Source organism: Micropterus dolomieu, linkage group LG03, assembly GCF_021292245.1.
Source record: "Micropterus dolomieu isolate WLL.071019.BEF.003 ecotype Adirondacks linkage group LG03, ASM2129224v1, whole genome shotgun sequence".
Taxonomy (NCBI): domain Eukaryota; kingdom Metazoa; phylum Chordata; class Actinopteri; order Centrarchiformes; family Centrarchidae; genus Micropterus; species Micropterus dolomieu.
Genome location: NC_060152.1, coordinates 2,962,900 through 2,990,255, shown reverse-complemented (window position 1 = coordinate 2,990,255; position 27,356 = coordinate 2,962,900). Strand labels below are relative to the sequence as shown.

At 40.3% G+C, this 27,356-nt stretch overlaps 3 protein-coding genes across 9 annotated transcripts in view; 1 reads left to right on the top strand and 2 right to left on the bottom strand.

Moving 5' to 3' along the window:
• The window catches only part of mef2d (myocyte enhancer factor 2d), a 197,701-nt gene that overhangs the window by 62,165 nt on the left and 108,180 nt on the right, over positions 1-27,356 (bottom strand). The window lies entirely within an intron of this gene.
• hapln2 (hyaluronan and proteoglycan link protein 2) lies at positions 13,426-17,839 on the top strand. The gene is made up of 5 exons (XM_046044996.1): positions 13,426-13,504; positions 15,260-15,616; positions 15,936-16,052; positions 16,132-16,314; positions 17,562-17,839. Exons 1-5 carry the CDS (start codon positions 13,426-13,428, stop codon positions 17,837-17,839), a joined length of 1,014 nt encoding a protein of 337 aa, XP_045900952.1.
• The window catches only part of bcan (brevican), a 48,105-nt gene continuing 44,038 nt past the window's right edge, over positions 23,290-27,356 (bottom strand). For all 3 annotated transcript variants that reach the window (XM_046044980.1, XM_046044981.1, XM_046044982.1), the window contains one exon: positions 23,290-26,465. In XM_046044980.1, coding sequence (XP_045900936.1) covers positions 26,296-26,465 — 170 coding nt within the window. In that variant the 3' untranslated portion in view covers positions 23,290-26,295. The remainder of the gene's footprint in view (positions 26,466-27,356) is intronic.

Genomic DNA, 27,356 nt, shown 5'->3' with positions numbered 1-27,356 from the left:
CTACAGCTGCGCACATCAGGTAGGGCTAGCCCATAGACAGTATATTACTGGACGAAGCCACCCCGCTGATTTGAAAGGAGAGGAGTGAAGCCTGTTTTGGACCAATAAAATACTACTACAGGGCTACTTCCTGTTGGCACCACCATCTACTGCGCATGATCGCGCAGCATAACCGTGGTTTAATGACGTAGAACAACGGCAGAAACACCGTAATTCTGGTAGCTGCACCAACAAAAAGTTTCATGGCTCAGTGCGTTTGTCTGACTAGGATCGTCACTGATTAATCAGCCCACCTACAAGGCTCACCTGTGAAACACCAATGATGGCCGAATAGTTTTTTTAGATTGCTGAGAGCTTATAATCTAAGCAATAGGGTTACATCTGTCATGTGCGACGGGGTGTCACAGGGTTTTGACGTCATTTTTGGGCCTACATGGATCCCTCCATGCAGGCTTTGGTCGGCTTCACTATCCAATCTCTGGCTTACCCCCTTGGGTTAGCCTCCCTTGTGTTGCTGCAACGTAGCAAACGGGGGCGTTTCACACAGACTCTGACCCCTAACCCTACCTTTAGCGTAAAATCCTTACGCGAGATGAGAATGTGTTGGATGCTGATACCTGTTCAGAAGAAAATTGGACTCTGATGGGAACTTGTTTTAACAAGCTAGATAAAAGGTAATGCCCTGGCAGTGGCAAATAGCTTTGGTTTAATATTTGATTTGATTACATATTTTATTGCTACTGTGTAAAGGGAATACTGCTGGTAAAAAAGCACCTTATTTGTTTAAAGTGTTTGCAAACCACATGTTATTACACTTTTGTGTGTATAGCAGTACATTTAAATTAAAATTGTCCAATACACTATTTTAGAATTCATTATTTAATTTTACACGTATTCGCAATTAAATATTTTCATCGTTGCACAGCACTACTTATTTTTAACAGAAACATGGTTAAGACCAGTTGATCACTGCCAATTAAATTAACTCTGTCCTCCACATTTGGAATCCTTCAGCTCCCCTTGGGAAAGTTGCCACAGAGGAGGGCTTGCTGTAATTTTCAAAGATCATTTCAGGTGTGGCCTTATTCCTGTTAATAATTTAGCAAGTTTTTAGGTAATGATGTTTAAATTTAACTCTGTTGTTCCAGTTCTGTGTTTTTTAACCTCCGTGGCTGTGAAATTCGTTGGGTTTAACTTTCATGTTTAAAAGATTTTAAACCTTGATACAAGCCAGTTTTTAAATATTCCTGCAATTTTGTCCAACATGTGCATGCAATGACATCCTGTTTTTAGCGTTTGCGCAAAAATGTCTTCGCTTATAATTTGATCATTTTTTGGTGGATCAAAATTCCATCTACAGACTTTGTCGGGCTTGGTCCAGAGATGGTCCATGCCAAATTTCGTGCCGATGGCACTTGCGGCTTCGGAGGAGTTAATTAAAATAGGTTTTCCAGTTTTTGCAATTTAGCGAAATGAAAACGTCATCGCGCAATTGGCAGCATCCCTCAAACACGTAGACATAAGGTTCATTAATGTGCGATGTAGTGGGCCCTAGTTATGAGGCAAAATGTCCAGCCGCTTCGCTGGTAGTGGGAACCGCGATGCCTTGCATTCGTGGGTTCCCAGCCCACTTGGGCTTGGACCCCTAAAATAAAAATCAGAACGATTACAATAGGGTTCCCAGCCCCTTCGCTGTACTGGGAACGTTCCCAGCCCACTTCGGGCTTGGGACCCTAATAATAAATAAACAATTAAATGTTAGTTTGTATGTGTCAGACACATACTAAAATTCAAATAGAACATATAAATGCAACTAAAAAATTTCTTGGAGTAGGTTGTAAAATTTTCATTGTCGTTACAATGAACTCAGTCTCTTGTAGCCATGAACTAGTTTACCTCACAGTTAACACTGCAAGATCCGAGAAAAACTGTATCACTTATGAGACCCTTATCGAGTGCACCTGATATCCAGAAAAAACTGCTTAAAGAAGCAATGAAGACAATCAGCCCTGCACTGCTGACCATCATCAACAGCTATCCAACCTCTGGAGATGTTTTGCCATACGTAAACTCAGGACTCTGTCAGTCAAACCACACTTTCTGCTTCTCCTGTACCGTAGTATAATTGAACCCATCCTCTTGTACTTTGCTACCTGCTACTTCACCATTGTGAAGTAGCAGGTAGCAACAAGTTTCTTAAAATCACTAACGCTTCTTCTAAAATAGTAGATGTGAGTACTATCGTGTATAGTATCTGAATCTGAACCTGTGTTGTACCAGATATTTTTAAAACTGTTTGTGTTCAACCTCTGCTAAAGGGACGTAGGTTAGATCCACCAAACATTTGGTCAATTTCCAAACTATCAAAAATAGACGTGCAGAAAACGGTGAGTTAGCATCAGCAATATCAGTGTTAACTTACTGCAGGTAATGAGCAGGGCAGCTGGCAAAAATCATATTGTCCAGCCATAATGTTGGACTACTGCAGGCATTTAAAAACAATAATATTGAGAAGTTTGAATCTGGTTTCCATAAGCTATGTAGCACAGAAACCTCCCTACATTAAGTTTCAAATGAGTTACTGATTTTTCTGTGTTACAATTGCATGACCTCAGTGCTGCATTTGACACCATCGAATGAGCGGCCCTTATAGACAGACTAAAACAGCGGGCAGGTATTACCGTTTTCCTTGTACTTAGCCAACAGGAAATGTTTTGTTTCTGTAGGTGAATTTCCCTCACAGCCTGTCAGACAAAACATGGAATATTACAAGGGTCAATCTTTGGACCTGCTCTGTTTACCCTGTACATGTTACCCTTGGGACAGATAATCTGTCATCACAACATCACCTTCCATAGCTACGCCGATGATACACACCTGTCTTTTAAACCTTCTGACACAAGTGATTTGGCTTCACTAAATAGCTGCCAACGTGACATGAAAAGCTGGAAGTTCCAAAACATACAGTGTAACCCTGACAAGACAGAAGCTGTCATTACTGGCCCTGAACACATCTCAAAACAAATACAGCCAATCGTTGACCCACTCATTCCCAAGAAAAAGGTCAGATACTGGAAGTCTGAGATACCCTGGATGGAAACTAAATTCAAAATTTAACCAAAACAAAGCCGTTATCACTCTTCAGTGGCTTCCAGACTTTTTTAGAATCCATTTTAATTTGCTGTTAATCACATACATGGCTTTTCAGTCCAGGTCTTCTACCTACTCGAGCCTTTGTGGCGCCTCGGCTCTGGAACAGTCTTCCATTGAGCATAAGATCAGCTGACGTTGTTACTGCTTTTAAATCTTGTCTAAAATGAATTTTTATAGAAAGGATTTTCCTAACAGCTGATATACTACACAGCTGAGCTGAGTATATGCAAATGTTTCATTATTTACGTCTTGCAATTGTCCCTAATGTTGCTAATGTTTTGAATTTTCTGACCTTGGAAAGCACCTTGCACTTTTTGTTTGAAAAGTGCTGTATATATAAAAGTATTATTATTGTAATTTTTAGCTAACAACATTTTAGTGAATGAATCCCTCTTTCAGGGAGCAGCTGTTATTTAGGTGAGTGCATTGTTATCAAAACCAATAGAAATAACTATGAAAAGACCCAAGTTGTTATAAACTGGAATTATCCTCTAGAGAACAAATGTTTGTTTTTAATAACAATTTACTAGGCTCTGTAGTTCATCCATACACTAGCTTTTTTATCCTTTTCCTCTATGTAGCCCGCAATTTTATTGAAATGATCGTTCCAGACCCTTACCAGATAAATGTCTGATAGACGTGATTACAGGGATTATGTTTTTTTTCTGTTGAATGCCAGAGATCCAGAGATGCCAAGAGTCAAGGTCATTCCAGGGTTAACTCAGCAGACATACATTTGAAGTCTTGCGAGTCTCGTGCGAGTAAAAATACAAAGCGTCCCTCTTATTTTGACATTCATGTCAGATTTTAGATAACACACTAACAATTCATCAAATATTTTAAATTGCACCGTAACCTCCTTTCTATAAAAATGCATTTTAGACAAGATTTAAAAGCAGTAACAACGTCAGTTGATCTTATGCTCAATGGAAGACTGTTCCAGAGCCGAGGCGCCACAAAGGCTCAAGTAGGTAGAAGACCTGGACTGAAAAGCCATGTATGTGATTAAAAGCAAATTAAAATGGATTCTAAAAAAGACTGGAAGCCACTGAAGAGTGAAAACGGCATATCTCGGCCCAAAATCAAAACAAAACCATATTATTCAAACCAGTCAGTTAGAAAAAAATAGTTCATTGTCTAAAAACTTCTACTGTTTATTTTTCTACTATATTAAGCGGGGAACTGAGGTTTACTTGAAATTGACTCGTTATATTGCTACTCTTTACATAAGGAAAACCATAATGCTTCTTCTGCTACTTCCAGGTCATCGATATTTGTTCATTTGGTTATATTAATCGAACAGTAGTAGGACATACGCTTCTTGTCATTCCATCAGCGCAGCAGGCTGGCTCCTAGGGCCCCACTGATAACACAATCTCCCAATCTACAAGAGGCCTGGCACCAGATGAAATGGAGATAAGAGCAAGACCAAACCTGCCTGTTATGTAACAGAGATATGAAGATGTACAGGTATGTTACACTGAACTTCCTAATGCACTGTAGAGCTATTATATTGGGTGCCACCCTGATAGAAAAAAAATCTGCTTCATAATGTGTTATAAAAATATTTTTCATCGTATTAGCAGTTATCTATCGGCTGTCTATTAGCTATTAGCTGTTTCATTACTATAACAATAAGGGAACAAGGTAATTTATTTATCACAAGGTAACATATACACTCACTGCCCACTTTCTTAGGTACACCTGTTTAATTGCTTGTTAACGCAAACAGCTGATCAGCCAATCACATGGCAGTCACTCTATGCATTTCGTCATGTAGAGGTGGTCGAGACAACTTGCTGAAGTTCAAACTGAGCATCAGAATGGGCAAGAAAGGGCATTTAAGTGACTTTGAACATGGCATGGTTGTTGCCTGGTCTGATGAGTCTCGATTTCAGCTGCTACATTTAGATGGTAGGGTCAGAATTTGGCCATCCTGCCTTGTATCAACGGTTCAGGCTGCTGGTGGTGGTGTAATGGTGTGGGGGATATTTTCTTGGCACACTTTGGGCCCCTTAGTACCAATTGAGCACCGTTTAAACGCGACATCCTACCTGAGTCTTGTTGCCGACCACGTCCATCCCTTTATGACCACAGTGTACCATCTTCCGACGGCTCCTTCCAGCAGGATAAAGCACCATGTCACAAAGCTCAAACCATCTCAAACTGGTTTCTTAAACATGACAGTGAGTTCACTGAACTCCAACGGCCTCCACAGACACCACATCTCAACCCACTAGAGCACCTTAAGGATGTGGTGGAACAGGAGATTCGCATCGAGGATCTGCAGCAGACAAATCTGCAGCTACTGCGTGATGCTATCACGGCAATATGGACCAAAGTCTCTGAGGAATGTTGTTGAAAGTAAAATTCCAAGGGGCATTTTTTACATTTTGTATGGGAGAATGTAAACAGCAATAACAAGATAGTGATGATAATATGAATTTTTTGAATGCCAATGCCAATGAATTTTTTTTAACATTTGGTAAACATTGTTCATCCTCGTTCTTGCACTTTATTGGCTCAGAACTGGACCATGTTCCGAATCCGCCAAGTGCTTGATCCATGATGTTGATTAAGCAGGTCTCTGTAAAAATGTGTGCACACCAGTATCTGATTTTATGTTTCTTGGCCAGCCAGTCCCATTTCACCCAGGTCAGACGAAAGCCAGGAGCAGCCTTAAGTCCAAGCTGGGCAAGCATGGCTCCTATCCCGACTCTTTTCTGTCCTAGCAACTGTCTCCTGGTGCCTGGTCTGGGTGTTCTGGCTAGGTGAATCATGTTAAAGGTCTTTAATCCAAACCTCAGCTTCCTTTTCCAATGACTGTGTTTCTAATACAAGCAATAAATGTTATGTTGACTCAGTAATTAAACTGTAAAGGATTAAAATAAGTTATATTCGTCTGGAAAATGTAACCCTGTTAGCACAAATGCTGTGTGTGTTGAAATCACATAAAAAATCTGATTTATGAGATAAATGGCATCAGATCAGAGAGAGATCAGTGTATCTGCGTGTATGTACAGACATTATCATATGTTTTTTTCCCCAGGAGGACTGGAAAATTATCCTTGTTGTTCTAGGAGAGATGTAGATAATGAACATATCCATTCACATACACACACACACACACACACACACACACACACACACACACTGTTGCTGATACCCATGTGACTATCACACAAGACGTTGATGTGTTACAAAAATAACTGGTAAGTGATTGGTCGATGAGCCACAGGCTCATCAGTAAATCGCTCCATGCAAAGTGCAACAGGTCAAATGTTTCCTGTTTAGACATTGTTTTCTGTTTGCTTAGCCCACAGCTGTTTTGTTAAACAAGTTAAATTACTTAATTTACATTAATGGCAAACTGTGGAAGCATTTACGAGTGAAAAATAAAGTTAAACAGTGTTAAAGTGCTACAGGCTATGGGCAGGTTTCTGAGAATGAGTCATAAATGAAATACTTCATAGCACCTGGCAGAAAAGAATATCTGAGCACCAAATCAGTGAAGAGCCTGCATGTCTGCTGGGAGACTGGTGAGAGTCACATGTCACATGTCTCACACAATCATCAGAACACTATGCGAATCAGACATTTTTAAAAAATGCAGTGCGAGAGACCGATCACTTGATAACCATCAGCACACCACAGAAATGTGACAATACAAAAATGTAAATATGGAGAGTCACATGGCATGTCAGATGACCATAACTACTAGAACTGTGGCATTTTGTAATTAATACAAAGTCAAGACAATATATAGACAGTCATATGACAAATCTCAGACAACTGCACTATCAGCACACCATTAAAAAAAAAAAAGACACCACCCACATTAAAAAAAACTGTCTAAGTCAGGGTATCAAAGTCTTCGTGTAGTTTTCAAGAAAGTTTTCTCTTTCACCAAGAACCGCACCATACCCTGGTTGATAGTTTTCTGTCCAGTCACACAACATAATGTTAGGGCTGAGCTAGTGAACCTAAACGCAAGACACAGAGAGGCAGACACTGAGAAGCAACTTTATTGCAGGGCTTGGGGGGGATGGATATGAGCCTAAGCTGGAGGTTACAGAGCAGAACAGGAAGTACACTGATGCTAAGCTGAACCCCAGTATGTAGTTGAAGCAAGCAGGGATCCCGGGCAGAGAAGATGGAATTGCAAGGGGAGGAGAAACACAGTTAGGCTGGGGTTAACAAACAAGCCAATGTCAAACAGTAGTGGCTTGAAACACAGACTGACTGAGCAGGTACTACAATCTGTCAAGGTGAGTGTGATAGAGCTGAGTGTTTGTAGGAGACTTGACTGCAAGATGAGATGCAGCTGGTGAGGCACTGCTCGGGGCTCCGGCACACCTGTCTCCACTTAGCAATCGCAGATAGCCACACAGAGAGAGAGAGAGAGAGAGACTGACTGCAGGCTATGCAGAGGTGGAGGACATGACACAATCTCATGCATGTACCTGCTCCACTGATATACCGATAGTCTGAGGCTGAGCTTTTTTAAACGTGTTCATTGTTTGCTGAATAACGAAGGGTCAAAGGTCATATTTGAGGTATGCAAAGACAACAAGGGTACCCGCAGTTACGTGCACGAACATAACACACGCCCTCAGTCAGGCAGGGGAGCCTCTCTGAGCTGTCAGAAACATTTAGCTTTCTCAGTACACTGAAAACTCTCAGCCAGGGCTTCGTAAGCAGGGTCATCTGTAAGAATGTCAAAAATCAAGCATGTGAACAAGGGCAGGCTAAAACAACAGCCCATTTGGTTTATGCTTGTATACTGCAGCCCATAATTGCAAAATTCCTTTTTTCTCAGAAGCATTTTTTTAAAGTGGGGAGTAATAACTAACTAAAAGCAAATATTTAAATTAATGATAAATACACAGCATATTATATCAGTGCATAGTATGAGTGTGTACATATATAGTATATGAGTTTCATCTTTAACATCATGTTTCATAGAGGAGGAGCATATATAACATGGATCTGTCACACAGAACTGTAGAGTAACAAGGCTTCAGCTTCAAAAAAAGGTTTTATATCATATCGACACTTAAGTCCATGCTGCGAGTCTGCATCACACTTTTTTATTTCTATGTGTTTTATTATGGTTTTTATAATGTGCCTTAACAAGGTACAAGCGCACCAGGGTCAAGTTCAATCTCAAAATGTTTTCGGATTGAACGACATGTTTCCTTGCAACATTATGCAACATTATGCAACGTTATGCAACGGGCTTTGAGGTATGTTTTCTTCTGTTTGGTGGGTGTGCCACAGGTGTTACCCAATCAGCTGCGTTAAGTTTGTAAACACAACAGGGTGTTCGAGGCACCACCGTTTCCATTGAAAAAAGAGTTTTGCTACGTTTTGTCGGCGCTGAACTCGCCCCTGGCTTTTAAAGGGAATGGGAGATGACTCTCACTGGTTTATTGCATGTTACGCCCCAAAACACACCCATGACTAATTCACAGACTGAGCACGACCTTTTTCAACCACTGCAATGACCATTTTTCCACCCTGAACTAGCAAATGAGGATTCGTACATGCCCTAAATGTACGGCAAGCCATACAAATGCACCCGGGCTATGTAATAGAGCCCTAAACATGGAATAATGTGTTTTTGTCATTTACATTAATCTTAATTCTTTAAATTGATTTATGGTTAGTTAAATGACCATATTTTACACCCTCCAGGGACATGCTGATGGGTGACACCTTAAATCAGGTGGGGGTTGCCCTTTTTCAGGTTAGAGCAACAGTCCCTAAAAAGGTCTGTGCACATCCCTGTAAAAAATGTTTCAGGGGATAACATGTCTTTACATGGGAAAGGGGGAACCTGGTAGAAATGTTCCCAGAAAGTACATAGTTTTACCAATGGGACTGCCTTCATGACCCCGCAGCTTGTCACACCTTTCATCAAAATAGTCACGCACTAGTTCACCTTGCAAACTGATACGGTGTCAGGGCAGCAGGCAGGCCCGACGTGCTCATATCAGCGCTGTTCATCGATTGTACATGAGGGCGGTTTGTGCTTACAACAGATTTTTTGATTATGTTCCTACTGAAATAATGTGACAAGATCCTAAATAGGATAAACATTTAGAAACAACGAAGTCTAAGTGATTCCCACTTCCTATTCTCTACTTTGGGAAGATGCCTAAAAAATAAGGGCTGCAAGAACAAATCCATCACTCAAATGGAAATGAAGTGTGAGAAGTAGTACTGCTGGGCCAAGAGAGTTCACCTGTAGACTTGAATAAGTTGCTAAGTTACTGAGAACCTTCAACAGCTGCAGAGGAGAAAGAAAAGCAGGAGTAGCCAGTGAGACTGAGAGACAAGTAATGACTGATCCTCATTTCTTTAAAGCCAAACAATATTTCAAGGCTTTCAAATGTTTCCTACCTTTCAAGTTAGAATTCATTCTAACATAAAATAGAAAAAATAAAATTTAGCATTATATAATTTGTGTTAAAGCTAGCACATGATGGCATGATAAGAAAATTGTACCTAAACAAAGGTTTCTCCAGCGAAGCAGCGCTCTGTAGCTCTCAATCAAATATCTGCGTGAACTGTTCTGGATACTGAACTGTTGCTCATGCTAGTGGGCAAGCTAAGTCATGCATTACATGTGGCATTGGCATTCAATCTCAGGTCAAATGACTCTGCAGTAGTCACGGGTATTTATCGGTTCCAGCCAACACATTGCAGCAATGTAAACATGACACCCGGATGGACATGCTAATTTTTTTTTGACACAAGTCATTCATCTGTTTCTATCAGCAGACGTCTAAAAACATCTGATGCATATGTTTATGTAGTATGAGCATGATAAGCTAACAGTCAATCAGCTGACTTGCCATGACGTCTTTTAGAGCACACAAAGACTGCAAACACACCTGTCACCGGCCCAGCACGGAGTTATTAACCGGAAACATTGCAGCTACACTTTATTTTTATGGGCTACACACAGCAACAACAGTAATATTGTCACTGGCCTCAAAGTTTCTCTCTATACTGTTTACTAACCCTGTTTTCTAGTGTGGTCGTGACGTGAAAGAATTGTTTCATCTATTTTAGTTATCTGTTTAAGTTAAACTGCATTAAAAAATCCTGCATATACACACAAAGTTTGGTATGAAAAGAGTAATCGACAACCACGTAAAATATTCCTATGTAATAATTTCAACAAAGTGTTTACCCGACTTGTGTTTTCCTTGACATCTGCAGCAACTGCACAGACCCTCGTGTGAAAACTCGTGTGTGCCCACCCAGGTTTCGTCCTCAGCAGAAACATAATGATGCAAAGACTTCTTCCACTCTAATAAATGTTCCAGCTTTAACATCTGAACTGTCTTCTCATCCTGATTCTGATTCTGTTTGTTGATCATTTGCTCACTGGTCTTTCCTAAGAGTTTCAGTTAGGGGTCATCTAATTTTCTGTGTCATGCTCACTATTGTGCTTCGTCTCAGCATTTAATGCCATCTTTGTTTGATTAATCATGGCCTGTTTCATTCCTGGGAGGAAATATATTATTAGTCTGTGCTTTTTGAGAGCCCCCCTTATTTTGGGTGGGGATTTAATCTTATACATATTTAGGCCTGTAGATTATTTCTTATACCATCCTGCCATGCCCTCTCACGCACACTCACTTTCCTCATTATCTGGGACTGTTGGTTGTGATATCAGCTATTCCATTAGCTGGTCACTTCCAGTCTTTGCAGTTTCATCAGCTCTGACATTTCATCATCCTCATCAGCCTATCAACCTCAGCAGAGTCATCAGCCAAGTGTCTGGACTCCATATGGGAATTTATCTTGCTGCTGCTCAGGGCAGATGCCCCTTGATTACAAACAACTTCCCTGTGGAGTCTCAGCACCAAAGACTTTATATATATATAATATATATGACATTATAGTTTCTTCACTTGCCTTCTGATTGAATTGCTTTTATTTGCTAGTGTTTCTCTATTTGAAACAAAATGTATTAATTTATGTTTTAATTTATTTAGATAGATAGATAGAATGCTGCAGAGACAGTTGGCCCTTTTCACCTAGAGGTGTTTGGGTGAATACTAATTGGAGGACAAGAAAGAGTCCCATTGATGACGGAGCACAATGGAGAAGCAACACAAGCAAAAAACAGAAGAATCCCATTATTTCATCTTCTTTCCACATTGGATGGTGTCTGCGTGACCGCCGCCTGCTGGCACTGCATGGAGACCGTGACTGTCACAATGCGGCCCTTGTGCCCGGAGTCCGCAAAATTAGAGCCCACAGAACACAGCTTCCTCTCCCACTGCCCCCAAAGCTGTGTGGGCAATAACAAAGATGGGTGAATGCACACTATAGTCCTCTTTGGCAGCAGCCCTCTGGAAAAGGTTAGAATATGCAGGAAGGCTTGTTGGCCGCAGGGTTCAGTGAAGGCTCATTACCATGTGCACTGTAAGCTACGCTATGCTGTTTGGCAGCACGAGCCAATATAGTAGCTATCATGTGAACTTGGTTAAAAAAAAACACACACGTTAGCCCTCGAGCACAATTTTACTGAACAGTTTATCTTGTGTCAGGAATTTTAAAATGAGATTGCAGATAGCTGAAACAGTGTGAAATTAATGACCGTTGATTGACTCTGGAAAACAAGCCAACTCTTATTAAACTGGTGCAAAATATCGTAAGGTTTAAGGACTAGAATAGACAAAACACTTTATCGCCCGCTAGTTCATGATATCACATACAATGTTTGGCTTTTGCCAGTGGCTGAGATTCATTTAGACTGTGTGATTTACTCAGAATCCTGCTCCCACTTGCAATGCACGTACAGGTCATTGTCCAATCTTGTCGAATCAGAAGGAATGTCGGCACCTACAGTGTTAAAGAGCAAACTAATTAGCAAATGAGCATGCAAGGCAACCTGCTAGTGAGCAAGCCCAGTAACTAACATTGAAGATAACAATTTTTGTAGCCGCTCAGTAAAAGACTCTTTCTATTCACTGCGTATGTGTAAGTCATGACATCCATCACCACAGAGACATTCAAGTATATTCTATTCTCTTCTAAACTGTGTCCAGCTAGCCTGAATCACACCTTTATTGAAAGACAACAAGTCACATTTCACAAGCATATCTTAAGGATGTTTCAGGAAGTCTGTTTTGTTGGAGAAGTAATGCAAACAAGTTGACTTAGCTTGCTTGCTCAGTAGGTAATACGCTTGCTCACTCTTTCTGTGACTGTGCCATCTGCACATTTTGCAAATAGAAAATAAACAGTTGTGTATAACCAATTGACTAGCTAGCTAATGGTCAGTAATAAATTAAATAAAGCAAAAAAATAAAGCATCATGTCTGAGGTTGTGTTTGGGTCCGGGGATCACTTGGATTCGATCAGGTCAGGTCTTAAAGATGCAGGCACGGGACGAATTTGGGTCTTTAAAAAAGCTTAAAACATTTAAGAATTTGAAAGCAGTGCAGTTGCTGTTTTCTACAGCACTGATTTTACAATTAAATAATTAGTCACAGGAAGTGTTATTAGACAGCACATCTTCCCATGTCACATTTCGATATTAGTTGTGTAAACTGAAAACTACTCAAACTACAATCAATTATTTCCATTCTCTATTCATTTTGTCTGACTTTGAATGAGCAAAACGAAGAAGAAATCTAAGGAAAATAGAAACAAAGACAGCATGTCAGACCTTCATATGGTCATCAACATCTGGAGCAGAGAGGACAACAATCCTGTTTACACACTGTTGACAACAGTGAGGAAAGAGTGTCAGTGAGGACAGAGGGGAGGTGAGAGTGAGGGAGAGATGAACTGGGTATGAAAGCTGAACACTTGGACCAGCAGGGATAAACAGTAGCTTCTACTTTCAGAGGTTATGAGTTATCCAGGAACTCGGACACTTTGAAAGCATCGTCGTCATGTGGGACAAACCAGGAGGATGACTGGACATCTGCAGCTTCTCAACTTTACAGGTTTGTACTGTTGTGTTTTTTCTACTTTACCATTGCTAAGGTCAGACTAACGGTAAAACACAGTTTGTAAATAACATGCTGGAGCTGGAATTCGCCACGCCATTCAATATAACAAATGCATAAAACCCTGGATTATTTGATTACTACAATTTCTTCTTATTGATGGAAACTTGTCAGGTCTTTGAGAACAAAGACAAAGTGAGATTTGTTTATGCATAAAAGAGTTATTCTTTGTAAAAACTCTGCTCTTTTTTTAATATGAACTGTAGGAGCAGGAAGAGTGACTCCCTTCAGAATGAACTGTGCAGTGATTCTTCTATTAACATCAAGCTGCTTCGCCTGGTCTTCAGTGATACATACCCCCAACAGAGCAGGTACAGTAATGAAAGTGAATGTGGTGATTGAGGTTTTGGTAATCCTTCTTGTCTACAGCTAATGATAGCTAAGGGGGTGCTTGATAATCTAACTGCCCGTGAAAAGATCTTTCCAACAACAGAGTTGTGTCCAACAATTTTTGACGATCTGAGTGTTACACAGCGATTGGCCAGGTGTGTAGATGTGTAGAGGTGGGATTTGAACTTTTTTCACACAACATTTTCTTTCATTTTTTTGTATGACACTTTCATGAGGGCAACACAATGAAGGTCTTCAGTGTATAAAGACATGCAAAAGGCACAGAAACTTGGAGAAAGATCAGCGCGGCATTGGGCAACGTTCAAATGTCGACATGCTTAGAGTTTTCTTCTACTTATGCTCCATCTGATGGCTAATAGAGATAATAAGTTACTTAAAAGACACAAGGCAGCAAAGTGTTGCTACACAGATCTATATGCTTTGACACCAACAACTATTTTGGAAGGCTACGCTCCAAAACGGTGCTGGTATGAACAGGGTGAGAGTGGTTTACACTCCATTTCACATTTCATATCAAGCCCTCGTGATTCAACGTGTACCAACGTCATTGTGAAGAATAAACTTTGAAACACGTATATGGCTTTTTGCTGCTAAATCCAAAAAGAAAATGGTACTGTACGACTGTCAGAAGCTGTGAGCTGTAAGTCTACCACAGCATCTCCACTTCCTTCTGCGATTGGGTTATCAGTTGATAAAAATTCAATGTCGGACCAGCACTCCATTTTATTGGATTTCCTCACCAGTGGTACAGTGGCATGGTCAGATGGAGACCTTCTGTTTTCATGTGGAAACACCAAATATTTTTTTCCTCTTGGCTGAGGTTGAAAATATGGTTAATCGATACAACCAAAATGCAACAAAGTGCACTAGAAACAATACTTACCAATGACTTAAACATCCTCTGAAGCTTCTGCTGCATTGAAAAGACAGATAAAAGAGGAAAACATCAGATCTGTGTGGAGTGATGAAGAGACTGTAACTTTCCTCAAATTAATATGAAACAAATATAAATGCCATTTTCTATTGTGTTTTTTTCTACTTTGTTTTTCACCATTTGTGGTTTGACTGTGATCTTGTTGTAACTGGAAAGTTACGGCCACCAACTGTTTATCTTGATGAACCAACTCCAATTAATCACGTAACATTAGTATAAATTTGAGCTACATTAGGTAATTTACCTACTGATTGAGGTGTGGACACTCTAGCAGCAGTTTCTGCTTTGTGTTATTTGGGTGAATTCATCCTTGAACATAGGCTATTTCCTTTAATTTTGATTCAGCAGCTCTCTGGATGACGGAAGGGAGCGCTCTGACAAGGCCGCTGATGGATGGCAGGGAGGTGGCGGCCGATAGCGGGATAGAAATCCATGATGTAGCCTGCATGGCAGACACCGCTAACCCATATGGACAAAGTGGTGTGTCGCCCTGATTCGATCAGCTTGCTAGAAGACATTGTCACTTCAGAATCTTCTTTGTTCTTTAGACAGCTCAGTGCTGAAGAAAAGTGGGAGTCGATGGCTAGGTCTCATCATTGTTTATATAGAAGATGCAGACATAGCAGGGACCCACGCTGTGGGTGGGCGTAGACAAGCTGTTCTCAGTGCCGCGCATGTGCACGTAGGGGTAAACCCAATAGCGATAGCCTTAGAGGACTGCACCTATACTCATAGAATCTGGAGTTACAATACATAACTATTGTTCCTGTTTCACCCACAGAATCCAAGAAACTAAAGTACCTCCTTGAGCCTCCTGTGTACGCTGAGGTTGTTGGCAGAAGGGGACAAAACGTCACCTTGCCGTGTATCCTGAGAATCAAACCTAGCCATTACAAAGTGAAATGGACAAAACTGGAGCCGGAACACGTAGGGACGGAGAACATTATCATGATTTTAAATGCACATGCTTTCAAGCCATACGGCCATCTTGGACAGCGGGCTTCTCTCCGGAAGGCTCACACCATGGACGCATCGCTACAGCTCAGCAGCCTTGAGCTGGAAGATGGTGGCACGTATCGCTGCGAGCTTGTCAATGGCATCGAAGATGAGAGTGTTGTCATTACTTTGAGGATTGAAGGTAACTGAAGCAATAAGGAGCCGAGTGTCTGTTCAAAATGTTTAACTGAAGGAATGGCTCCTTTTACTGGTGTCTGAAAATAAGATACTTTTGAGTACATATCACTGGTGCATAGCTAATGAAGCATAAAATGAACTGTTACTGGTATAAATGAAGTAAAACGTGTTGAAAATGTTTTTACACCCACATGGGGACATGGATTTTATCGGGGCTCAGGATTTATTTTTGGGAATCACATTTTTGATTAAAGACAGGATTTATAGGATACAGTACAGTAAAGTGTAAAACATAAACACTGACACATGGCTTCTATTTGTAGGTGTGGTGTTTCCATATCAGAGTAAAAATGGCCGCTACAGATTCACTTTCCATGAGGCTAAGGAGGCTTGTACTGAGCAAGATGGCACATTAGCCTCACTGACCCAGCTGTACATAGGTACCACATAGAGTGTTAATTTATCTAATTTGTCTGCAGCTATACCAGCTCTTTTAAATCAGCATGTCTCCTCCTGTAGCATGGACTGAGGGTCTGGACTGGTGTAATGCAGGCTGGCTCCATGATGGAACCGTTCATTATCCCATTATTCATCCTCGACCTGCCTGTGGAGGAGAGCTGGTCCCTGGAATTCGCAGTTATGGACCAAAAGATAAGAATCACGATCGGTTCGATGCTTTCTGCTTTACTTCCCAGGCGTCTGGTAAGCTTTCAGTGGCTATGCTTGTACCAATGCTTAGTCTAGTTCCCGGAGTGGAAGCTGGAAGCAAATTGGACTTTGAGTTTTTCCAAGACTTGCTCTGGACCTTAAAGGATATAAAGGAAATATAATAAATAAAAACTAAATATTATTTATTTATTTCAAATTTTCTCCTTAGCTGAGATGTAACATAAAAGTGGCTTTAGGTAAAGTCCTTCAAATGAAACGACAAAGTAAAAAAAAAAAAAAAAACGACCTACAGCAGTTTTATTTTTTAAACTTTAATGTTTAAAAATAGTTCAACATTATAATGTTTTTAGTAGGAACCAAGATGGCTCAAGAACCACATACAGGGTAAGGATGCCCTTAACGTTGTTGGTATTGGCCTTTTTACGGGATTTGTTGACAGGAAAAATTTAGACTAATGTAGATTTATCCTTTAAATGTTAAAAAGTAATTTAAAACCAGGCTGCAGGGTGTGGATCAGCAGTGTGCTCTGTTGTACCACACACAACTGTGATGTCACAGGTCCTGGAGTACACCTGCAAATCACTGCAGCAAGGTGAGAATTTAAACAAGATTTTGAGTTTGTTAAAAGTCAACTGCCTTGATTTATTCTCCACAACACAGTTTAGTTTGTTTAGATCATTCCTTAGATTTTTGAAAGTCCTCCTTTTGTGGAAAAAACTAAAACTCTCAGTTATAAGAATCTCATCTCTAAAAATATATGCTGTAATTATTTCACTGACATTGCAGGGCTAGTTTATTTATCAATTTCATAATCAGTTTTATCTTCATAGCCCACATCAGACTAAAAGGAGTGCTCATAATTTCTGGACCAGAAACAAACCCAGATTCCAGGAAAGTCATCACACTGTGTGGGTTTTCTTGTTATTGCCAACGGAGCAGCACTGTTTTGTGTTATGTAAAGGACAGATTCACAAACATTTTGTAGTGTTTCACTGTAGTAATAGTGAATGTCAACTCTGTGTTGCAACAAGGTGACCTTTTATAGCCACAGTGTGAGAGTGGGACTGATAGGAGGCTGACAGAGGACAATAAAATCTGTTGGTGAGACATGGTGAAGTTAATCAGTGGGAAAGTACTTGGTTGTCTCTGTCCCTGGAAACTTCCACTGCAGTCAGTTATTCCATTCTGAACAAAATAATTTAAATAATAATTTATTATAAATAAAAAAAATTAGTGTGGTTTGAACTGTGTGTTACCATAAGTCTTTCCTCTTCTCACAGGCTCTGTTTCCTACATATCGGGGGCGTTCTCTTTCGAGCAGGCAGGACATGCATGTAAACATCAGGGAGCGGAGTTGGCGTTGGTGGGCCAGCTCTATGCCGCCTGGCGTTTCCAAAACTATGACCAGTGTGATGGCGGATGGCTGAAGGATGGCAGCGTACGGTTTCCCATCAAAAGCCCTCGGGAGCGCTGTGGGGGCATCCCTGAAGCAGGGGTACGCTCATTTGGATTCCCCAACAAGGCGATGCATCTTTATGGCGCCTACTGCTATAGGTAGCCCAAAATAAAACAAAAATACAAGGCAAGGCAAGGCAGGTTTAATTGTATAGCACATTTCAACAAAAAGGCCATTTAAAGTGCTTTACATAAAACATAAAAGCAACAAAAGGGAAATTGAAAAAAAAAAAAAATATATAATTTATATAATTTTTTAATAAGGGTGAAATAGAAAATAATAGGATAAAATACATTTAAAAAGTAGTTTAAAAAGTTAAAAAGGAAATAAAAACTTGATAAAACAGGACAGTAAAAGTCACAGTGCAGTGCACGACATTAATCCACAGTCTTACATTTGATCTAAATAAAGGCAGTGGTAAAAAGAAAAGTCTTAAGTCCTCGGAGTTTTTTCTAGATATATAACTGAACGCTGCTTCTCCATGTTTAGTTTTGATTCTGGGGAGAGTAGACCTTCTCCAGACGACCATTTAGTGCTTTATAAACTAACAGCACGATTTTGAAATCAATTCTTTGACATACAGGAAGCCAATGTAAAGACCTCAGAACTGGAGTGATGTGATCCACTTTTTTGGTCTTATTGAGGACTCGAGCAGCAGCGTTCTGAATCAGCTGCAGCTGTCTGATGGATTTACAGTAGTCGAGTCAACTGAAGATAAATGCATGGATACATTTTTCCAGGTCTTGCTGTGAAGACAGTCCTTTAATCCTTGATATATTCTTCAGGTGATAGTAGACTGACTTTGTAATTGTAATAATGTGGCTCCTCAAATTCAGGTCTGAGTCCATGACTAGACCAAGATTTCTGGCTTGGTTTGTGGTTCCTTAACCTTACCAATTCAAGCTTAGTACTGACTTTCAGTCATTCTTCCTTGGCTCCAAACACAATAAATTCAGTTCTATCTTTGTTCAATTGAAGAAAATTCTGGCACATCCAATCGTTGACCTGAAGTTACTCAGCACTTATATGGGGTCATAGTCCCCTGGGGATATCGTTATGTAAATCTGTGTGTCATCAGCATAATTATGGTAACATTTTGTTGTTTTTCATAATCTGAGCCCCAAGGGAAGCATGTAAATGTTAAACAAAAGAGGCCCCAGAATGGAGCCTTGGGGAACTCCACATGTCATTTGTCAGCTCAGATGTGTGATTACCTATAGACACAAAGTAGTCCCTGTCTTTTAAGTAGGATTCAAACCAGTTTAGTACTGTACCAGAAAGTCCAACCCAGTTTTCAAGTCTGTCTAGTAATATGTTGCGGTCGACCGTGTCGAATGCAACACTGAGATCCAATAATTCTAAGACTGAAATTCTGCCACTGTCAAAGTTTAAATGGATGTCATTGAAGACCTTAACATGAGCCGTGTCAGTGCTGTGGCGTGGTCGAAAACCTGACTGGAAGACATCAAAATAGTTATTTAGTGCCAAGAAAGCACCAAGCTGTTGAAAAACTGCCATTTCAATGATTTTACTTAAAAAATGGGAGATATGGGCCTATAACTGCTCATTAGTGACCTGTCTAGATTGCTCTTTTTTAAGAGTGGCTTAATGGCTGCAGTTTTCAGGGCCTGTGGGGAAAAACCTGAGAGGAGAGACATGTTGATAATTTGTAGTAGATCTGAGGCAATGCATTTAGAAACATTTGTTGGCAGAATATCAAGGTAACATGAAGAGGATTTCAGATGTTGTATTATGTCCTCCAGGTTTTTAAGGTTAATAGAATAATATTGCCTCATGTTATAGGAATTGTTTTTAAGTGGACACAGGGACAAGACATATCCTGTTACTGACATGGAGGCACTGATTGCTTGTCTAATTGTTTGAATTCTGTCTGTGGAGAAGGAGGCAAATTCATTGCAGGCCCTGGTGGATAGAAGTTCAGAGGCTACAGACACAGGAGGGTTGGTTAGCCTGTCGACAGTAGCAAACAGGGCATGTGCATTATTAGTGTTTTTGGTGATGATGTCAGAGAAGAAGGACCACCTTGCGTTTCTCAGTCCTAAATTATAAATGCAAAGTCTCTCTTTATAGATGTCAAAATGAACCTGGAGATTTGTTTTCCACCACCTGCGTTTCCGACTGCTTTTCGACATTCTCTTGAGTTCTAACCAGCGTGGCATTTCAATGCAATAAATAGTCAACCCAGCTCTGACGCCACCTCATTTACAGATGGACGTTTAGGCCCACTCCAATGTAAGTCATGTTATCAAAGGCACACAAACTACTAAACTTGTATAGCTCTTCTAGATAGCATCTTTTTACCTCAGGGTTATCAGCCACCAATGCCTTCTCTGCTGTGAACTTTAGTTCAAGAGGCTATTCTGACGACAGGTGGATTAAAATGCCTGTGATTACTGACATGACTTCTACAAGACATACTTGCTCTCTAGCCACACTGGAACACAATGCCTACAGAGAGATCCCAAGTGTTCTCTATAAATCAACTCTTAAAGAGGCACAGGTGTGTGCCTGCTTCTGGAGAAGACAGGGGGTGGAGCTTCACTGAGAGGCTGCAACCGACCGTGGCCTTACTAGGCCGAAAGCCTGCCTATCACATCTTCTTCCTGTTTTGATTCCTCTTGTCCTTGGCAGAGGAAACAGATGAGTGACGCAGAAAGTTAAACAGGTTGGAGCTGAAATATTTTACTCCTGACTTGTTAAGGTGAAGTCCATCTGCCTTAAAAAGATGTCTGCGGTCCCACAGAAAGTAAAAGTTTTCAATGAAATGCACTGAATGGACAGAACATGTCGTTGAGAGCCACATGTTCAATGCCATCAGTCTGCTGAATCTCTCAGCTCCTCTTCGGATTGGCGGTATAGGGCCACTGATAAACACCTCAGCATTCAAAGATCTGAGTTTATCAGATTATTAAAGTCCTCTTTCAACACTTCAGACTGTTGCTTCACAACATCATTGGTCCCGATGTGCAGTATGATGTTTTTCACAGTAGGATGTTCAGCCACGATATGCAGGATTCTTTCTGCCAAGTCAGACACCGTATCCTTCTGAGTATTTTGGTGCTCTTACTGCACATGCTTCTTACATCGTATACAGCAGAGTCACCCACAATCATAGTTTGAGGCCCAGTCGTCGCTTTCCCTGCAGCCTTTTACTTTCTGATTTACTCTCAGTCCTTACCCTTCTGTGTGAGGACGGGATGTTATCCAGGTCATCAGATGGAGATCCAGGGTTCTGCAATAGTGGTGAAAATCTGTTCTGCTGTTGCACACTCGGTTGTTGGGGAGGTTTGTTGCTAACACTCCCTTTCGCAGCTGTCCACGGCTGTGTCCTACCAAGAACAGGGGTTGAAGAGGCGCTCTGCCTGGATGATAATGCAGGCCAGCCAGTTGCATCACAAATCTCAGGGCGCTGGGTTCTGCCTGTTACTCGTCCTCCCTTTTCCCAAGGAAATTATGTACTCTTTGGCTTTGCACCAAGAGCGTTCCGGGGAGGACTCCCACTTTCAGATTTCTTACCCAGTACACAGGCCTCCTGCTTCTTGGTAGTCTTGTTGATGCTAATTAGCCATGTGTTAGCATGCTCCACCCTTTTGGGTCCACGGTAAAGTGATGTCATTCCCACATAGTGCATTCACTTCCACATTCACTTCTAACCTGTGGATCTTGGTTTCCAGCACTGCAATTTTCTGTAGTTTGTGTAAGTCGTCCGTGGAGAAGGGGGGCATCTTGTTGCTAATTAGCATTACCTTTAACTCCAGTCACTGCAGTACTGGCTAGTGCTATTGATAGGCCGCACTCGTATAGCACTTAAAACATAAAAGTGTTTAAAATATGGCAATAGCCTACTTTATCTGAATAGATGACAGTCCCAGTGATTTAAAAGTATCAAAGAGCCGCTGCTCATAATTTCTAGTAAGAAAAAAAAGTTTCAGCAAAAGAACGCAAGCAGAGGCAAGAGCAAGCAGCAAAGCGTCTGCACTGTAAGAAAGCAGGAAGTCTAAAAATACAGTTTTACCATCAGTGTCACGACAGACCTGTGAGTCTAAACAAAAATACTTGATCTGCCAATAGATAGTCCTGTGCAAGAAACCTCACATCTGAAGCTACAGACAATTACTGACAGTAAAATTATAAGGTGTTTGGATTTTTGTATTTTTAATCATTTAATAATTTAGTCATTCTATGAGTGCTTATAAGTGTTATTTATTAAATTTAGGTTTGAGTCTAATTTCCCAGACAAAAGGCCCCATTTCCACACATCTTGGTGAAGACAGAACATTTTTAAGCTCAGGACTAATGTAAGAGGAGATAGAGGCTTATACAGCTCAAAACTCAACCTTTTTTTCAGAATTGCAATGTACATTTATCAATAAGAAAAAAGTCTGAATGATTGGGTTGGATGGTGATGGCAGGGGCTTATTTCTTCCATTTGAGATAAAGACAGTATAAAACTGAGGTATACATATTTTTTTCCAGGATGCTTGTAGTTTGTCTACCAGCAAACAGACAACTGCCGGTAAAATGTGGTTGTGGCAGGTAAATCGCCATCTTCACTCCCCAAGTCCATCTCATTTAAGAAATAATAGTTGGCCACTAAAACTGTTGACTGAAATAATGGAAGTAAATGGTATTAATTACATTTTAGACACACAATCATCTTGCACTAAAGCTGAAATAACGTCCTGACATTTCCGCATTGGTTACTCTGGGTCAATGAAGGTATAGGAATTTGAAACATGTTTGGTTAATTTTGGGGTCAAGCACTGCACTTGCCAGTTTGTCCATTTAACACGAGACTGAACTGCTTCCTGCGAGCTTATGCAAGAAGCTAAAACTCTGAAATGTAAATAACTCTAGCAGTTACTTCCAGGGTGAACTGGTGGATCTGTAAATGAATTACATGTAATTGAATGTATTCAATAAAGATACGTCCACGTATCAGCGTTTTGATTTGCCAATAAAATGTGTGCAATATTTAAAGTTTGTTTGCGGTGTGTGACTCACATCCTCATTTAGACTGCTTCAAGATGTCACACAGAGTGACATAGGACAGACCAAATGCAGTAAACAGACGTTAGAAGTGGCAAAAGCAGAGTAGTCAGGATGCAAATGATAATAATGATGGTGTGTGTCCTGACTATGTGTAGTCTGTAGTCCAGACGCCACCAGTCTGTGGGATTTTACATAAAAAACAAAAAGCATGGGTGTTTTGACATGTATCATACGGCACCATCTACAATTCCCCATGGAAAATGAACAGGGGCTAGTTTGCTTATAGTGGCGCAGGAGACTGCAGTTATGCAAATGTAAGGTTTTCCTCTCTGAGTTCCTTAGCTAAACCAAAAACTTGTTGAGTTAAAAACAAATGTTGAGAATCATCATTTCAAACTGCTTGAATGTTCAATGCAAAGCCATATGATCATGACATATAATTGCAAATAGATTTTAACAAACATTTTTAATGTGTTAATTTTCATACAGTTAAATCAACATGTAACATTAGTAAAAATTCATTTTTTTCATTGGATACATTTTAGAATATTATTGATACTTCAAACATTTACTATGTGTTCATTAGTTCAACAATTAACATCGCCTGCATTGTTACTGTCACAGTGTGTATTACAGTAGTTCTTTGAAAACTAGAAACAATACAGTAGACAAGATTTTGTTACATCATCAAAATATTTGTTTCCTCATCGATCTCTGAAGAGTACCAGTGTAGAATAATCTAGATACATTTAAAATTAATCTGATTAGAATAATGTATGCTAATATACTTCTGGTCGTATACAGATGCAGTACAGTTCATATTAGCAAACCATACAACAAAGTCCTAGAGACACCTGAATAAAAAGCACCAGAGGACGGGCAGAGTTGGTGAACTGCTCTCTTAAAAAAGATGTCATGTGTGCACACAGATAGTCAGGAAGTTCAGCTTTGTGTTGTTGGTGTCTGATTCATTTCCGTTTCCCTGTTGAAACTTTCTCTTTATCCAGATAAAAAATAAAAGAAAAGAATCAAAAGTGAGGAAGCAGTCTATTTTGTCCCCATGAATAAAACAGTGGTTGAATTGTCAGCAAATCTGTGTTTTGAGACATTGATTTATCACATTATCTGCTCACATTAAAGCTGCACTTAAAATGTAAAGTATTTGAAATGTATTTGAGAATAATCTATCATCAACATAAAACAGAGCGGGACTGCAAGCCAGGAGAAAGGGAGCCCATTCACATTCATGGGATGGCCTCAGTTCAGTCTACAGTAATTGCTCATATTAACTTCAGGTGTGATCACTGGCAGGAATCTCCTCCACATACAGGTGACTTATTAGGTGTTTCTAAGATTGGAGTGAGTGAGCTCAACACCTACAGTGCCAGCTATTCAGACCCCAATTTAACCTGGTATTAAAATGTGATCTATAAATGGATATCATCCAATAAATGAGAAGTGTAAATGCACACAGCACACATTTCAGCTGCCTGTTAAAAAGCAATAGACGAGCCAACACAACAGCTTCCCTATGAGACTCTCAAGGGATTTCTATGATGTGCAAGACAAGGGTCACATGACTGACAGGGGTAGCTGAGCTGGCACTAGCAAGCATCTAAACTGGCTTTGATTTCCTTCTTGCAGACTGACTCTAACCCTGTGTGAAAAAACACAGTCCCTTCATTCATTTGAAGGGAGCCCCTCCATCAACACGGGGGGGTCTTATGTAGAGGGCTCCAAAAAAAATACACAGGGTCATCTGGCAAAACAGTTGAATCTGACTCAAATTTTGCCGCAACTCGGCTGCTTCATCTGGAAAGACTTCGTGGACATTCAGACCAAAATCACCCACAGGATGAAAAATCTTTTTACTGTGTAGCATTGGTGATCTGCTGTTTACAAAGTTACTGTGAACGTGGAAGAGAAGCTCATCGGGGCAACAATGACCTTTCCAGACTTCTACAACCCTTCCACGAGAAAGTACAAAGACATACAGTATATCGCCATGCAGTTGCTTGGTGGTTAACCTCTCTTTAACTCAGACTTTCTGGTTAGTATTTCCACTTGTTTTATCATCCAGGCAGAGTGTACAGCTAGTTAGCTCAACTGACTTGTAGCGGTCGCTCATTTATGTCAAAGTTGTGCAATTAATTGAAAAACATGATTTCTGTGTTTAAGTCAAGAAAGTTGAAACAGCTGGCTGTCGCTGCCATTAATGTCAATGAGCAATATTTCCAGCGGCGCTTTAAAGTGTACTGCACCCAGATCTTGTTAGTGGTTATTAAGTTCTTCCCAGCTGTGCAGCCGTGATGGACCATTGCACTATATGACAACAGTGCACCAGTGCATTTCCTCAAGACAAAATCTGTGTGGAGTTTTTCTTTTTCATACAACATGTGTTGTCACACATCAAATGAACACATCTTTTTCAAGATTGCAGTCTGTGGGAAGTGTAACTCTCAACATTGACACAAATCTTGACAAAAGCAAAAACAAGGAATCTTCCACATTTTAAGTAGAACAGGCTTTAGTCAATGTCAGACCAGCTGATGCTGAGGATTAAATCACACTTTGCTAAACTGCAAACTATCATGAACTGCAGTCTGTTCCGAACGTGTTATAATACAACATGTGTGGCTCCAGCAGTCAAATTAAAGAATTCAACGTTGTCAATGATTTTCATTTCCACAATCATCACTTTAAGAACAGTTATGATTAGTTACAAAATGGCTGTTGATTATGATAGTAAAGCACACTACAGGTTACTGTTACTTCTGTGAGTAAGTAAAGTAAGTTTGCTGTAAAGGACAGAATCCCTTAACCCCCCACTCGCCCATATGCTATTTGGGACTTCCTATCCCCTACTTGATACTTGGTTTATATGATAGCCTATTTTTAATTTGGTTTATTTAGTGTAATACAGGCTGATAAAACGTACATTTATGTGATTAACTCGCATTTTAAACTGGATCAGATTTGTGTCAGTTGTAGCTTTTATGTTGATAAATGAGTTTGCGAAGAAATATGAGAACTTCGGGTTCATATACATTTTGTTAGTTAGATGTGTGATGACTTTCCATTACAAGATGTCGTCCTGTATAAGACAGTCAAATGATAAGAGAGGATCTTGCAAACTATCCGGAGCTAAAAACACGAACATTGTATGAACAAACCTTTCAATCCAAAGAGGAAGATGGATGTGCTGATAAAAATCTGTTTAGTGTTTTGAACAGTGTGGGAAATCTCTTGATATGACTGTTTCATAAGAAAGTTATCTTTACCAAAGATATCTAGATGAAGAAGCATTTCAGCTGGCACAAATTCACCTCAAACTTTCATAACATTTGTCCTCTTGTACTGAAAAACAAGTATTTGGATTACATGACTGTAAGAGCTGTGGCCTTGAGACAACTTTAATATAAAGACTAGATTTACAAAGTTTAACTTAATGCAGAAACTAGACTGGAAAGTCTTTTGAGATACTTGAAAAGAGGGAAAGAGGAGGTGGAATATTGTTTTTTAAAAAAGCAGGATGCAGGATGGCTTTAAACATTCCACTTAATGTCCCAGAACAGTGGAGCTGCTGTCTCTGTGGCTGTGCCCGTGACCTCCGTGACCTCCGTGACCTCCATGACCTCCATGACCTCCATGACCTCCACGGCCGCCTCATGCTGGTAAGGAAGTGAGGTAATCGAGTCTTCTTCCATCGAATGGGCTACAGGTTGAAGAAAAACAGAAAAATAAAGTTTCAGATCAGCCTGCTTTTATTTAGCATTGCACTCTTATAATGCTCTCAGACTCACAACGGACTGTTTAAAAAGATCAATGTTCGTGCAGCAGAACCAGAGGTAACATCTTCATTCTATGTTGTCTTGTCATGTCTGAGCCTACATTGCTCAAAATGCAACTTGACCACCGACAGTTGGGTCAGAGATTCAGGTTTGTAATGGTAGTAGCAGCTAATGTAGCGTGGAGCCTGCCGCAGAGATGAGGAGCTACAGAGGTCTGGACTCCACACTGCCAGACGAAGTCGACCTCCCTTGAGGGAAATGAATTGTATTTTGCTCAGCTCCCTCTGGAAAGAGAACTTTTAGAGTAGCCTACATTAGCGAAGGTGATGAATGCATCTGCTTGCAAACTTAGGGTCCAATTTAAGGATTTAGTTAGTATGTTTGCTGATATGGAACATTAACGCTGTTTTCTCGCCTAAACCGAGTTCCCTACCTTCAGCAAAACTAAACTTACATTTAAAAAAATGGAAATTGTCACATTGTCCGTCTCTACGCTAGGCTTAAACTCTCCCTGGGCCCTTCAGTGTTATTCTTACATGTCCACCAGACACCTTCGTCACCTCGTTCCCCTCACCCGAGCTTCCCCACCCATCTCCCCACCTACACCTCACTTCTTTATCAGCCCTGCAGCACATATACCAACCCCAGGTTTTATAAGATCTTGTTGTAGTTTTGGTCATTTTGCCATGTCTATAACTGTGGCAATATACTGTATATACCCTCTCAATACAGAACATTTCTTATTTTGTTACATATTCCATAGTGTGTATATATATATATTCCATAGCACATTAGGCTTGTAATAGAGATCGGTT

Bases quoted from the DNA above. Each gene is read 5' to 3' on its own strand.
- hapln2 (XM_046044996.1), top strand. From the start codon at position 13,426: ATGAACTGTGCAGTGATTCTTCTATTAACATCAAGCTGCTTCGCCTGG. The intron at 13,505-15,259 runs GTACAGTAATGA...TTTCACCCACAG, and splicing joins ACATACCCCCAACAGAGCAG to AATCCAAGAAACTAAAGTAC. The intron at 16,053-16,131 runs GTACCACATAGA...CTCCTCCTGTAG, and splicing joins ACTGACCCAGCTGTACATAG to CATGGACTGAGGGTCTGGAC.